This window comes from Suncus etruscus, chromosome 17, assembly GCF_024139225.1.
Source record: "Suncus etruscus isolate mSunEtr1 chromosome 17, mSunEtr1.pri.cur, whole genome shotgun sequence".
NCBI classification, from domain to species: domain Eukaryota; kingdom Metazoa; phylum Chordata; class Mammalia; order Eulipotyphla; family Soricidae; genus Suncus; species Suncus etruscus.
This window is the reverse complement of record NC_064864.1, coordinates 23386753-23402191: the sequence shown is the minus strand read 5'-3', so window position 1 is coordinate 23402191 and position 15439 is coordinate 23386753. Positions and strand designations below refer to the sequence as shown.

Genomic DNA, 15439 nt, shown 5'->3' with positions numbered 1-15439 from the left:
GGCCCCTTCCCTCCATCTCTGATCCCCTCCTCTGTTTCTGCCCCTTCCCTCTCTCTCTGATTCCCCTCCCTCCCTCTGCCCCCTTCCATCTGTCTCTGATCCCCTCCCTCTGTCTCTGACCTCCACCCTCTGTCTCTGGTCTCTTTTGGCCCACTTTGGCCCTCATCACCCCAGCCTCATTGGCCCTGGGGAGAGAAAGGTGAGCAGTAACCATTGCACCCAGGAGTGAGTCGATCTCCTGAGCCTCCTGGCAGACCTGACTGTTGCTCTCTCAGTGTGAGGACCCTGGGAGCCCTGAATTCCAGGACCTCGGATGCCAAGCTCTCAAGTCCCTGAGGGTTTTCCTGGGCAGACAGGCAAGGTCTTGACATGGCATGGCTTGCTGGGGGCGACCTGGGAACAGCAGCACTGGGGTTAACAGCAGCTGTTCACTCCTCCTCTCTGGAGGAGAAACTCCCCCACAAACTCTCCACCACTGGCCTCTGGCCAGAGCAAAGAACAGTGGCTAAAAACTGGAAGTTCAGGCGTGGGCCAGCTGCCTGGGGGGTACGGGAGGAGGAGACTGCTCCTCACCTTCCCGCCTGTCTCTAAGTCTGTCAGTCCTGCTGCAGCCTCCCTGCTTTCCAGCCGTCTGTCTGACATCTCTTTTCCTCTGGCCAACTGTCAGCCTCTGGCCTCTTCTCTGTCCATCAGTCCTTTCCTCTGTGTCTCTGGCCCCCTTATCCTCCTGTCCACTGGTCTGCTCTCTCCCCACTGCCAGGGAGCCATGGCCCAGGGCCGTGGAGCCACCGTCAGCTTGGTTCTGCTGGGACTGGGGCTGGCCCTTGCCATCATAGTGCCCGTTGTGATCTTCTCTCGCAACCACTCCTCCTGCGGTCCTCAGTCCTTTGCCCAGGCTGCTGTTGCTGCAGATTCTAAGGTCTGCTCCGACATTGGACGGTAAGAGGTGGGAAGAGCGGGAATCCTGGGATTATTCCCTTGGGAAAGGTATTTGAGCTGGTGTGGGGGTAGTGAGGATGTGAGGGCTGGTGTGGGCATGGTGAGAGTGTGCAGACCAGTGCGTGGGTCCATGAGGGTGAGTGGGATGGTATGGGGACAGTTAGGGTGTGCAGGCTGATGTGGGCATGGTGATTGTGTGGGCTGGTGAGGGCTGGTGTGGAGACGTGAGGGTGTGCAGGCTACATAGGGACAGCAGGATGTTGGGTTTCAGCACAGAAGATGCCACAAGACCCTGGTCCTCAGCAGGTGTGGGTGTGAAACAGGCGGGCAGGTGAATAGTAGGCTTGGGGACAGTATTGGGAGGAGACCAGAGGTGTGAATGAGCCCAGCCTCCCTTCCAGTCTCAAGGCTGACCCTGTACCAGTGGGCATCCTGTTCAGTGAGGACCGGCAGTTCCCCTGACCTGGGTAAGGACCATCAGCCGCGCCCGACAGTCAGTCCCCCATTCCGTGCTGCAGCCCGTTCCCGTGGCCTTCCCCTGCTGCCCTCCTCTTTAGTGTCTGGCTGGGTTCTCAAGGGTCAGTGAAGAGGGGCCCCAGCTGGCCTTTCCCGACTGTTCCAGGAAACTCAGCCCAGAAGAGCAACCTCAGCTCCCTAGGGCAGCTGTAAGGCCCCCCTCCACCCTATCCCACCCTGTCCCCCACTCCCTGTCTCAGAGTAAACCATCTCTTCTGGCAAACGGCCTCTTCCCTTCCAAATGCTTCCTGGAATGTCGGGGTCAGACCTCTGTGGGGAGTAGAAGTTCAACTGTGTGACCAAGGGGACACAGAGAGAAGGAGGGGTGAGGAAGGAGCCACCGCAAACCCCACAGCCAGCACACATTTTGGGGTCCCTTTGGCCCCACTTCTCTCCCACTTTTTTTTTCTGTTTCACTCATCTGGCCTTATCTGGCCCTGCCTGGTCCCTTCTCTCCGGACCCTCGGAGTCCCTCTTTGTTTCCTTATGGGGTGACTGTTGGCCACATGTGGCAGCTGGGGGACATGTGGGAATAAGAGGGTGTCCTTAGGGAGTGGGAACCCCTTGCAACCATGAATATACAGAGGTTTCCTGCAGGTTTGCCTGGGCTGTGGTCTCAGTCCCTCAGTGAGGAGAGTGGATGTGACTTCTTTGGAGGTCTGGTACCTGTAAAGTGGAGCTGGTCGGCTATTTCTGGCTCATATTTGAAGACGCCAGGAGTGGATGTCACACCTGGACACACTTGGAGTCGGTCCCAGTCTCTAGCTGAACAAGGGACATGCAACCACCTGGAACCTCTGGCCAAGCTACCTTCCTGGGCCCCAGGTTCAATCTATCTCCACCAGCTTAGCCCCAGGCCTTCTTCTGTGTCAGCTAGGGCCTGGGGAGGGTTCTTGGTGGGCACGTAAATGAGGACCCTACCCTTCAAAGGTCTTCTAGTGGGCGTGTGTAGGCAATGAGATCCCACTTGGTGTCAGCGCCTTTCTGTGATGTATGGGCTGGAGTTTCGGGATTCTCTTCATGCGCCCATTCTGGTGGGAGATAGGATGAGTGTCTGTTCAGTAATAGCTTTGGGGCATGGCTGTGACCACTGGAATGCCTGGCCTCTCACCAGACATGGGCTCAGGGGAGAATTTATTGAGACCGCCTCACCCCTGGGACTCGGTGGAATCCAAGGCCAGCACAAAGCCCACTCACTGTCACTGCCATTTTCACAAGCTGTGTGGGCCCAGAACCCTTCACTGGTGCCAAGGAGGGGTGGCATCTTTCTAGGACCATAGTGCCTGCCCAGCCCCCAGGCTTGCCCCATAAACGTCAAAAATTTATTTAGAGATGTAGCGGAGGAGGTTGGGCCTCACCTGGAAGTACTCAGGACTTACTCCTGTTTCTGTGCTCAGGGATCACTCCTGGTGTATAAAATAAAAATAATATCGGGGCCAGCGAGGTGGCGCTAGAGGTAAGGTGTCTGCCTTGCAAGCACTAGCCAAGGAAAGATTGTGACCGCGGTTCGATCCCCCGGCGTCCCATATGGTCCCCCCAAGCCAGGGGCAATTTCTGAGCGCTTAGCCAGGAGTAACCCCTGAGCATCAAACGGGTGTGGCCCAAAAAACAAAACAAACAAACAATAAAATAAAAATATCCATGAGCTGGGGCAGGGGCAATGGTGCAGCAGTAGGGCTTTTGCCTTGCATGCAGCTGACACAGACGGATCCGATCCCCCAGCATCCTATATGGTCCCCCAAGCCAGGAGCAATTTCTGAGCGCATAGCCAGGAGTAACCCACGAGCGTCTCTGGGTGTGGCTCCCCCCCAAAAATATATATGAATTGGTGAGACCACCCCAGGCACCGTGTTTCTAACCCTTTAGGTGAATGGGTCTGATGAAGCAGGGTAGTGGAAGAGAAATAATACACCAAGGACTCAGAAAAGATATTCACTTGAGTCAGCTTGCTTTATCCTTCATGGCTTTCTTTTGCCATGTGCTTTTTTCTCTGGAGCACAATGCCAAACTCTCCTTTATTTATTTTTTTTATTTTTTTACCCAGAACTCCACCCACCAGGATGGGAAAAGGCCCTGTAATCCAGGTGGGCTTTTACATACCAAATGAAGAGGTTAGGGGAAAGGAAGCTGGAGGAAGGAATCCAACTTGGTTTATTAGCATGCAACCCTACAGTTTGTACTATCACTCTGTTGTGGCTGGGATTTTCCCCTAAATTACATTTTATTTTGTATTTTTTGGGGATTGAGCCACAGCCAGCTATGCTCAGTGCTTACTCCTGACTGCACGTAGAGGGTCACTCCTGGCAGTGCTTGGGAACTATATGTGGTGCTGAGGAGTGAGTGAATCATGTGCAAAGCAAGCACCTTATCCCCTGTGCTATTTATCCAACCTCTTAATTTTTTTAAACATGTGTGGGAATCTAATACACACACACACACACACACACACACAAATACAAGGCAAAAGAAAACAAAGAAATAAAACAGAACAAAACAATGAACCCATAACATAATCTGTTTCTATGTATGTGGTAAGCACAGTTGGTCGTCTGTGACTGGACCATTTTCAAGGGCCTCCCAAGTAGTGCCCAAGGGCCTGAAGCTGCTCCTGGTGAAACTCGACCAGCTCTGTGATTCCGTGCTTGGGCCTGGTGATATCCAGCCCAGCATCGGTTGGGAACCATGTGGTGCCAAGGGTGGGCCTTGCACGTGAAGTCATGTGCTCTATCACTTGTGCCATTTCCCTGGCCTACTAGTTCCTCTTAATTTTGTCTGTTTATGTTTGTTTTTTGGGTCACACTTAGTGGTGCTCAGGGATCACTCCTTGCTCTGCACTCAGAACTTGCTCCTGGCAGACTCAGGGGATTATATGGGATGCGCCAGGGATCTAACTGGGGTCTGTCCTGGATTGGCAGCATGCAAGGCAAATGCCCTACTGCTGTGGTATCATTCTGGCCCCTGGTTCCTTTTAATTTTGTAGTGTTTGAGTCTGGCTCTCACTCAGAAATAGCTCCTGGCGTGGCAGACCATATAGGATGCTGGGGGATTGAATCACAGTTCTTCCTAGGTCAGCGGCATGCAAGGCAAATGCCCTACCGCTGCGCCACCACTCCGGCCCTTGTCTGTGTCTCTTCTAATTTCACTCAGCTTGCATTCTTCCAGATCCATTGCTATAGTCACTGATTGAATAATTTCATCTTTTCTAATAGTTAAACACTGTTCTGTTGTGTACAGGGACTAGGGTTTCTTTATCCATCTGTTCTCGGACACTTAGGTTGTTTCCAGATTTGGGCAATTGTGAATTGTGCTGCAGGGAACATAGAGATGCACATTTCATATGGTTAATTGCATGAAGAATTGTTTGAGCAAATGTTAGTCCAGAAGTTAGTGTGAGGGTGGGTCTTCTTTTTTTTAACATTTGTTTGTTTATTTATTTATTTATTTTTGGTTTTTGGGTCACACCTGGCAGCGCTCAGGGGTTCCTCCTGGCTCTACACTCAGAAATCACTCCTGGCAGTCTCGGGGGACCATATGGGATGCTGGGATTCGAGCCACCCACCTTCTGCACGCAAGGCAAATGCCTTACCTCCATGCTATCTCTCCGGCCCCAACATTTATTTATTTATTTATTTATTTATTTATTTATTTATTTATTTATTTATTTAGGTTTTTGGGCCACACCCGGTGATGCTCAGGGGTTCCTCCTGGCTATGCGCTCAGAAGTCGCTCCTGGCTTGGGGGACCATATGGGATGCCGGGGGATCAAACCGAGGTCCGTCCTAGGCTAGCGCTTGCAAGGCAGACACCTTACCTCTAGTGCCACCACGCAGGCCCCAACATTTAGTTATTTTTTAACATTTATTTATTTGTTTATTTAGGTTTTGGGGCCACAGCCGGTGGTTTCTGGCTCTGCGCTCAGAAACCGCTCCTGGCTCAGGGGACCATATGGAATGCTGGGGATCTGTCCTGGGTCAACCAAGTGCAAGGCAAACGCACTACTGCTATGTTATCCCCAGTCGAGAATTTTTCTATAGTTGGTTAGCATTTACAACTTGCTCTTCACAATGCAGACAAACTTCATAAAGTCAGCTGAAGGTCTGAAGAGAGTGCATTTCCCCGGGAAACAGGAATCCTGCCTGAAGATCTGCAGGGAGAATCCTGCCGAGATCTCAGCCTCCAGCCCTTCCCTACACATTTCAGCATTTTCTGCTTCTGGATGATATGTCCCGAAAGGCCAGGGACATAACCACAAAGGCTGGAGCACATGTGGGAGTTTTGGGTCTGACCCAGGCACCATGTGGCCCCCCCATATACTGCTGGAAGACAACCTTCAGCACTGAGCCAGAAATAGCACCCAGCATTGTCAGTTGTGACTCTCACAAACAAACAAAAATCCAAAGCAAAGTTTACCATTAAAATCTCCCCTTGTGGGGCCAGAGCGATAGCACAGCAGTAGGTCATTTGCCTTGCACACAGCCAATCCCAGATGGACTCTGGTTCGATTGCCAGCATCCCATATGGTTCCCTGAGCCTGCTAGGGGCAATTTCTGAGCACAGAGCCAGGAGTAACCCCTGAGCACCGCTAGATAAGACCACAAACAAAAAATAGAATAAAATAAAATAAAATAAAATCTCCCCTTGGGCCAGAGTAATAGCACAGCATTTGCCTTGCATGCTGCCGACCTGGGACTGATCTGGGTTCAATCCTCAGCATCCCATATGATCCCCCAAGCCTGCCAGGAGCAATTTCTGAGCCTAAAGCCAGGAGTAAGCCCTGAGCGCTGTTGGGCATGGCCCCCAAAACCAAGAAATAAAATAAAATATAATCTCTCCAGGTTGGGACCAGAAAGCTAGTACAGCAAGTAGAGCATTTGCCCTACAAGCAGCCAAGCAGGATTTGATCCCCGGTACACCATATGGTCCCCTTGAGCTTCATTACAAAGGATTCGAGTCCAGAGACCTCAGCACTATTGGATGTGGCCTAACCTTTTCCCCTGAAAAAAAAAAAAAAGTCTATCTTGGGGTTGAGGTGATTGCTCAAAGTCTGAGTACATGCCTTGTGTGTGTGTGTGGGGGGGGGTACGAGAGTTTGATACCCAGCACCACTTGAACCTCTGAGGACCAGTGGCTGTGCAACCCAATAGAACAAAATTTAAAAAATTAAGAACAGAAAGTTTCTGTCATTATGTATAACCTATTGGTTCTGTTTCTTTGGGAACCCTGACAAGACAATCCTCTGAGTAATGCAGAAACTACGAAGTATGCTCTTCCTCTGTGCTCTGTGACAGCATCTGGCTGTAGAATGCTCTCAGTAGTGTTTCCCAGCCAGCTAGATCATTCTATTTCTTCTATCTCCCGTACCCCCTTCTGTCTCTTCTTGCCTTCTCTTTCTGTATCCACGCAATAGGCCTCACCACCTTAATAGCTTTAGCTGTTGCTCTTTTTTCTTTTTGTTTGTTTTGTTTTTTTCAGGCCACACCCGTTTGATGCTCAGGGGTTACTCCTGGCTAAGCGCTCAGAAATTGCCCCTGGCTTGGGGGGACCATATGGGACTCCAGGGGATTGAATCGCGGTCTTTCCTTGGCTAGCGCTTGCAAGGCAGACACCTTACCTCTAGCACCACCTCATCGGCCTCTGTTGCTCCTTTTTCTACTTGATTTCCTGTGTTCTCGATTTTCTTTCTCTCTTTCTTTCTCTCTTTCTTTCGTTCTCTTTCTCTCTTTCCTTCCTTCCTTCCTTCCTTCCTTCCTTCCTTCCTTCCTTCCTTCCTTCCTTCCTTCTTCCCCTTCCTTTCTTTCTTTTCTTTCTTCTTTCTTTCCTTTTTTCTTCTTTCTTTCTTTCTTTCTTTCTTTTCTTTTTTTTTTCTTTTCTTTCTTTCCTTTCTTCTTTTTCTTTCTTTCTTTCTTTCTTTCTTTTTTTTTCTTTTCTTTTCTTCTTTCTTCTTTCTTTCTTTCTTTCTCTTCTTTCTTTCTTTCTTCTTCTTCCTTCTTCTTTCTTTCTTTCTTTTCTTTTCTTTTCTTTTCTTTTTTTCTTTTCTTTTCTTTTCTTTTCTTTTCTTTTCTTTTCTTTTCTTTTCTTTCCTTTCTTTTCTTTTCTTTTCTTTTCTTTTCTTTTGCCACAACCAGCAAAGCTCATGGCTTTCTTCTAGCTTTTCACTCAGAAATCACTCCTGGCAGTGCTCTGAGGAGACTATGGAGTGCTAGGGATCAAAGTTAGGCTGACCATATACAAGGCAAGTACCCTCTCCACTAGACTGTCTCTCCAGCTAATCACCACATAGGGTTTTGTTGTTGGTTTTTTTTTTTTATGTGGGGGAGTTTGGGTCACACCCAGCAGTGCTCAGAGGTTACTCCTAGCTCTGCGCTCAGAAATCTCTCCTGGCAGGCTCGGGGGATCATATGGGATGCCAGGAATTGAACCCAGGTTCATCCAGTGTTGGTCACGAGCAAGGCAAAAACTACTGCTGTGCTATCACTCTGGACCTATCCACACAAACCTTAAAAAAATTGGTTCAGCCCTTAAAAAAATTATGTCAGCCCAGTGTACACATCTATAACAGCTAGTTTATGTGTAAGATCACAGGCGAGTTTGCTTTTATCAGTCCTAGAGCCCAATAGAGTCCAACGGTATTTTTATGTGATGCTGAAATGAAATCAGGGCCTTAAACATGCAAGAGAAATGCTCTACCACTGAGCCACCTCCTTGGCTCCCAAGAATATTATTTTTAGCCTGTTTCTTGATCATACATGGAAAGTATAGCTGTGTCCTCAAAACAATATTAATACCACCTCCCTTAATTATTTTTTGGGTCACACCCAGCAGTGCTCACTGGGTAACAGTAATTTAATTTTTTTGACCCAGGCCTCCCACATACACAGCCTGCACGCCAGCCCACTGAGTTATCATCAGCCTTGGAATTTCTTTTTTTGTTTATTTTTGGGTCACACCCGACAGCGCTCAGGGATTACTCCTGCCGGAATTCGAACCACTGTCCTTTCGCATGCAAGGCAAACACCTTACCTCCATGTTATCTCTCCAGCCCCATGCTCAGAAATCACTCCTGGCAGCCTCAGGGGACCATATGGGAGGCCTGGATTCGAACCACCATCCTTCTGCATGCAAGGCAAACGCCTTACCTCTGTGCTATCTCTCTGGCCCCTGAGCTTCTTTCTTTTATGCTCATTCTTTCCTCAGTTTTATAACTTTGTTTTTTTAAGTTTTCATTTTTTCACACTTGAAGTTTTTCTAATTCTGATGTAGGCTGTTCTTTCACAGCTTCTCTAATTCTTTAAATTTATTTTAGCACCTTTTGAAATGTTCAGTTTCAGTTTACATCTGTTACATGGGCCCGTCTTGGCGAAGCTTCACAGGACACTGCTCTGATCCTTGTTCTTTTCCTCTTACAACAACTATTCAGAGGATGATGTCAACATTTTCATTATTCCTAGGAAAATAAGATGAATTATCCTGTATTTGGAGGATAAATATTGGGTCAAAGTAGCTTTTATTTCATTTAACTTTTTTGGTGGTGTGATTTTGGGACACATCCAGCAATGTTTGGGGCTTATTCCTGCCTCTGTGCTCAGGGATCACATCTGGGGGTTGGGGGGACCATATGGGGTGCCAGGAGTCAAACCCAGTTTGACTATGTAAGGTAAGGACATCACTTGCTGTTTTATCTCTCTGACCTTCCTTTAACTTTTGATTTGGTTTTAATTTTTTTGGCTACACTCAAGGATGCCCAGGGACTGCTCTTGGTTCAGTATTTACTGGTTGTTTCTGATAGTGCCTGGGGGATCATATGTGATCAGTATATGATGAAACCCAAGCCTCCTGGTGACAGGCCTGTACTCCAACCTGCTTTGCTCTTTGGATCCCCAAATAGCACTGTTGTTGTTGTTGTTGTTGTTGTTGTTATTTGGTTACAGTGCTCAGGGCTTACTTCTGGCTTTGTGCTCAGGAATCAGTCCTAGTGAGGAAAAGGAAGGAATCCTTATGAAGTTTCAGGATTGAACCTGGGTCAGCCTCATGCTTGGTAGGCAGCTACCCTCTGTTTTATCTCTCTAGCAACCCCATTCAAGTCTTCTTTGTGGTTTTATTATCTCCCTCCTCTTTTTTTTAATTTATTTTTATTTTTTATTTTTAATTATGAGAACAATGATGCAAAGAGGACAAGGTAAAGTTACAGTGGAAGGACAATCGTCCATAAACAGAGTTCTCAGAAGAAATCCCCTTGCTGACGCCTAAATATTGAACTTACAAAGAACATTAAGAAAAATAAGGGGCCGGAGAGATAGCATGGAGGTAAGGCGTTTGCCTTTCATGCAGAAGGTCATCGGTTCGAATCCCGGCGTCCCATATGGTCCCCTGTGCCTGCCAGGAGCAATTTCTGAGCATGGAGCCAGGAGTAACCCCTGAGCACTGCCGGGTGTGACCCAAAAAGCCACAAAAAGAAAAAAGAAAAATAAGGCAGAACCCATGTACAATTACTTTGTCCACAAGTCCCCAGATTGTAGTACATTATAACATTTCTTAGCAGTACACAAAGCAATCTAAAGCCATGAGATTTATATGACTCCTTAAACATTGAAGGTATAGTATTTTTTTTATATTTTCATGCACATGCATATTAGTTTAAGTTAACACCAAAAGTTTAAGGGTTTTTTTTTTTTAAGGATTAGAGTTAAAGGAGCACAGTAAAAATGGTGTTAGAGTGGTAAATATTGTTTGCATAGGCCCACCAAAATATGGGGACATGGAAAGGAAAAGCCTTGGTCTAAATACAAGGAGACCCTATCCCTGAAGTTTCCTGGCACAAGACCAACTCTAGGCTCTAGGCAAACTAGTTTATTCAATCCAAGTCATTGTCTGTAGTGCCAATACAGTTTTATTTTTCATGCAGTCTCTGTTGTTGGCATCAGGTTTCTGTATTAAAGATCCTGGAATCTGCACATCCTACATTGAAGTCAGGCTGGTGTGGAGTATCCTCTAGTTTCACCTCACAATTAAGGGGCAATACAGAAAGCCCTGTCCAGTAAGCAGGTCATTGTTGTTGTGAAATCTTCTCAGTGTTAACAAAAGTCTCTTGAGTTGGTCGATGTCAGACCAGTGGTAGGGTCTTCCCTGGTAGAGGATTGCCTCCAGGTGATGTTATAGACAACCTTGGATGTTTCGTAGATGTCTTCCCTAGATCAGAGGTGAATGGAGAATGCCATTCTTCTGAGGGCCTGTGCCAGTCTTTATGTCAATGTTCAGGGTATAAGGTCCCATTGCAACTACAAGATTTGGTGTGTTCCCATATCTATTACATAAGAACTTATTTGTATGTATAATATTTTCCCATTTTAATATGCTTATGCAAACAAGAAATAAAGCCACGTGGCATTATCAGAGTATATGGAGGCATAAGAACACATCCAACTATACCCATGATTTGGTTCAAACATAAGCATTAAACTGAGGGACTCTTTCACCAAATTCCCTATTGAACAGTTCACAAAGAGAAGAAAAGATAAAGAAAAGGGAGGGGAGAATTGTCACTATATAAGAAAATATTCAGCAAGAGTTATAGCCGTCAAAGAAAACACACATAAAATGTTGAAAAAGACATATGTGTCCTTTTTTATGCCTTTTGGAATAGTTGGGTGGGTGTTAACTCCAGGGCACCACTTTGGTCTGTGACTTAGAACTCTACAGTACTTAAGTTAAAAAGGGTAAATGTAAAGTAATGATGATAGGGGGTGAGAGAATTAAAGAGAAAAATGATCTTTTGTAGGGGTGTGAGAAAGAGCAGAGTACAAAATGGACATTCTGCATACATAAAAACATAGTTCAATGATAGTCAGTACTACTAATGTATCTTGAAAATATAGACTGGTAAGAGATTACCAGTGACGTGCTTCAAAAAGCTGGAGGCCTGAAGTTCAGAGCCCCACCCAGACCCTCCCTGAGGAGCCGAGTGGGAGAATGGGGGGAAAGCCTAGGGTATCTTCGAGCTTCGCCAAGGGACCCACCTTGCTTGGCTTGCCCAGCATGTGGCCCGGGGAAGCCCTGGAGATCTGGAGCAAGGCAGTAGAGGGGTGCTGGAGTCACCCAAGTCCCCGCACCCCCCTAGGCCTGGTTAGAAGGCCTCTGGCATGGCGGAGGCCTGCTGGACCCCATGCTGCTAGAGCCTCCCTCCCTCCTCTTTTTAATTTTTGTTTTGGAGTCTCACCCTGCAGTGCTCAAGGGCTACTCCTGACTCTGTTCTCAAAAATTACTCCTGGGCAGGCTCAAGAGACTGTATAGGATGCTGGGGACCAAATATGGGTGGTCTGTCTGCAAGGCAAATGTCCTACCCACTAATGCTACCATTCTGTCTTTTTTTTTTTTTTTGGTTTTTGGGCCACACCCATTGACACTCAGGGGTTACTCCTGGCTATGTGGTTCAGAATTGCCCCTGGCTTGGGGTGGACCATATGGGACACCGGGGATCGAACCACCGCGGTCCATCCTACGGTAGCGCTTGCAAGGCAGACACCTTACCTCTGGCGCCACCTTCCCGGCCCCTATGCTACCATTCTGACCCCTTATGATTTATGTTTTGTTTGTTTGTTTTTGGATCTTTTGGATCACACCCTGCAGCGCACAGGGGTTACTCCTGGCTCTACACTCAGAAATCGCTCCTGGCAGAATCAGGGGACCAATGGATACTGGGATTTGAACCACCGTCCTTTTGTGTCTAATACAAAGGCGCTACTGCTGTGCTATCTCTCCAGCCCCCGCTTTTATTTGTGTGTGTAATAAAAATATTTTGGTTTTGGTCTGTGGACTAGACCCAATGATGCTCAGAGGTTACTCCTGACTCTGTTATCAGGAAAATATTCCTGACAGTGTTTGGACCAGTTGGAATGCCAGGGATTGAACAAAGGTCAGCCCTGTGCAAGGCTGTCCTATCTCTCTCCTGCCCTTCTTTATGATTCTTGAATTTCTTTTATTATTTCATAAAATGACTTAAAATATGTGACCTCTTCCTTCTTGGTATTTATTTCCTCTGATAACTTTTACCACTTAAGAAATAGTTTTAAATCTTTTTCTTGTTTTGTTTTTTGTTTTTTTGGGCCACACCTGGTGATGTTCAGGAGTTACTTCTGGCTATGTGCTCAAAAATCGCTCCTGGCTCAGGGGACTATATGAGATGCTGGGGATTGAACCCATGTCTGTGCTGGGTCAGCTGTGTGCAAGGCAAACACCCTACTGCTGTGCTATTGCTCCGGCCCCCCTCTATCTTTTTTAATCCATGCTTTCCCTGCCCTTCTCATTGACTCTCATTTCCAGCACCTCTTCTCCAGGCAGGATCTGCCCAGTGGAAAGCTCATGTTGATTTGTTTGGGAGTTCTTGGGCCTTAAGACTCCTCCAGTTTCCCTTTGGATCCTGTCATTCATCTGCAGCTGGGAGCTGCAAAGCCTTTCTGACACTAAGCTGGGCAAAGACACTTGGTGACGGAACCTCCAGGTTTCCACAGAGAAGACCCTCTGAGGCAGCCCAAACCTGCCTCTTCCCATGGCCTTCCTCACCGCTGCTCATAGCCCTTAGGGTTCTTTTTTTAGGGAGGGACACACCCAGCAGTGACCTGGGTTACTTCTGGCTCTGCATTAAGAAATGACTAGAGGGGGGAGAGATAAAATGGAGGTAGGGTATTTGCCGTGCATGCAGAAGGACGGTGGTTCGAATTCCGGCATCCAGAGGTCTCAGACTCAATTTACCTGCGGGCCGCAGGAGGCAAAGTCAGGGTGATCCTTGAGTACAAAGTCAGTAAGCCTTGAACATTGGGGGGTGTGACCCAAACAACTAAAACAAAGCAAAACAAAAAAAGATTCCTCTAGGACAGGGCCACAAAATATTGTACAGACGTTTGCGGCCCGCGGGCTGCGAGTTTGAGACCCCTGCATGGTCTCCCGGTCTTGCCGGGGGCGATTTCTGAACATAGAGCCAGGAGTAACCCTTGAGCGCTGCCAGGTGTGACCAAAAACTAAAAAAAAAAAAAAAAGAGAGAAAGAGAGAGAGAGAAATTACTCATAGCAGACTCAAGGATTGAACCCGGGTGGACCACCTGCAAGACAAATATCTTACCCATTTTACTATTGCTCTGGCCCCAAGCCCCACAGGTTTTGATCTATGATTTTTTCATCATACTCAATTGCAGATATATTTTGGGAGTGTACGTGTTTTGGGCCACACCTGGCAGTGCTCTCAGACTACTGCTTCTGTGCTTAGGGGTTGCTCTGGGGAATAAAGCTTGGTCAGCTCCATGCAAGGCAAATACCCTAATCCCTATTCTATCTCTCCTCCACCCTCTTACTTGATTTTACTTTTTGTTTTGTTTTGTTTTGGCTTTAGAGTCACATCTGAAAGCACTCAGAGGTTACTCCTGGCTCTACACTCAGAAATTGCTCCTGGCAGGCTTGGGGGACCATATGGGATGCTTGAAATCAAACATGGGTCTGTCCCAGAAGGGCCACATGCAAGGCAAACACATTACCACTATGCTATCACTCCAGCCCTGGATTTTACTTTTTTTTTAATTTAATTTCTTTTCACAATTTTTTTCTCTTTTTTTATTTAAGCAACATGTTTACATGGTTGTTCATAATACAGGTTTTTTTCCCACAAAGTTGCTCATAAAAGTTGTTCTTATGATTTTACTTTCTGACGCTTGTTAAGAAATGCTTTAAGGTGGACTGGCCTTAGCTCAGTGGTTACTTCGCAGTCACAAAGCTTTTCTTTGAAACCAATCACCTCTGGAGGTTCGAGTCCCACGGGTGCTTTCCAGTCCTTTAAAAAAGGAAAAAAACAAAAAACAAAAATAGAAATGCTTTTTAAGTTCCAGCAAATAAACATTTTTTTTTTATATTCTCGATGTTTAAAAAAGAAAATGAAAATGTGGGGCCAGAGAGATAGCACAGCAGTGGGGCATTTGTCTTGCATGCAGCTGACCCAGAATGGACCTGCTGGATTCTTGGCATCCTATGTGGTCCCCTGAGCTTGCCAGGAGCGATTTCTGAGGACAGAGCCAGGAGTAAACCCTGAGCATTTCTGAGTGTGGCTCAAAAAAATCCAACCAATCAAACAATCAATAAACCTTTAGGGGCCGGAGAGGTGGCGCAAGTGGTAAGGTGTCTTCCCGAGCTACCCTAGGATGGACCTCTGTTCGATCCCCTGAATCCCATTTGGTCCCCCAAGCCAGGAGTGATTTCTGAGTGCATAGCCAGGAGTAACCGTTGAGTGTAACTAGGTGTGACGCAAAAGCCAATAGATAGATAGATAGATAGATAGATAGATAGATAGATAGATAGATAGATAGATAGATAGATAGATAGGGCCCGAAGGTGGTTGGTTCAAATCCCGGTGTCCCATATGGTCCCCCGTGCCTGCCAGGAGCTATTTCTGAGCAGACAGCCAGGAATAACCCCTGAGCACCGCCGGGTGTGGCCCAAAAACCAAAAAAAAAAAAAAAAAAAAGAAAAGAAAAGAAAACATGTACCAAAGAAAGAAAAAAAGACTGGGATGTGATTCAAGTGTGTAGAGCACTTACCTGGCTGTGTGAGGCTTTGGGTTCAATCCCCTACACTACATGGCCTCAGAGGCTGCCAGGTGTAGCCCCTCAACAAAATGCTTCAGGGATGACTCAATAGGCTGAGCCTGCGCTTTGTAGACAGAGGCCTAGGTTTGATCCCCAGTACTACGTGGTCACCTAATTAGAGATCCCCAAGCACAGAAGTAGTATGGGGACTGCCAGATATGACCCACTCCTCCAAAAAGGAAAAGAGCAGGCATTTAGCTAAGCAATTGTTGATAGTTTGCATTGAATTAATCATTTTCCTCTGTTTAATATGTTAATGTACTGCTAGCACTGAACTCCTAATTTCATGTTTTGCAATCAATTGACAGTTTCCTTTTGAAAACAACAACAAAAAAAAACTTTATTTTTTGGTTTTTGGTCCA

The 15439-nt window shown here is 46.8% G+C and overlaps 1 protein-coding gene across 1 annotated transcript in view; it reads left to right on the top strand.

Moving 5' to 3' along the window:
* Positions 1-563: 563 nt before the first annotated feature.
* The window catches only part of GGT5 (gamma-glutamyltransferase 5), a 36801-nt gene continuing 21925 nt past the window's right edge, over positions 564-15439 (top strand). Inside the window, exon 1 of the mRNA XM_049790682.1 lies at positions 564-939. Within this exon, the coding sequence (XP_049646639.1) occupies positions 767-939 (173 nt within the window). The 5' untranslated portion in view covers positions 564-766. The remainder of the gene's footprint in view (positions 940-15439) is intronic.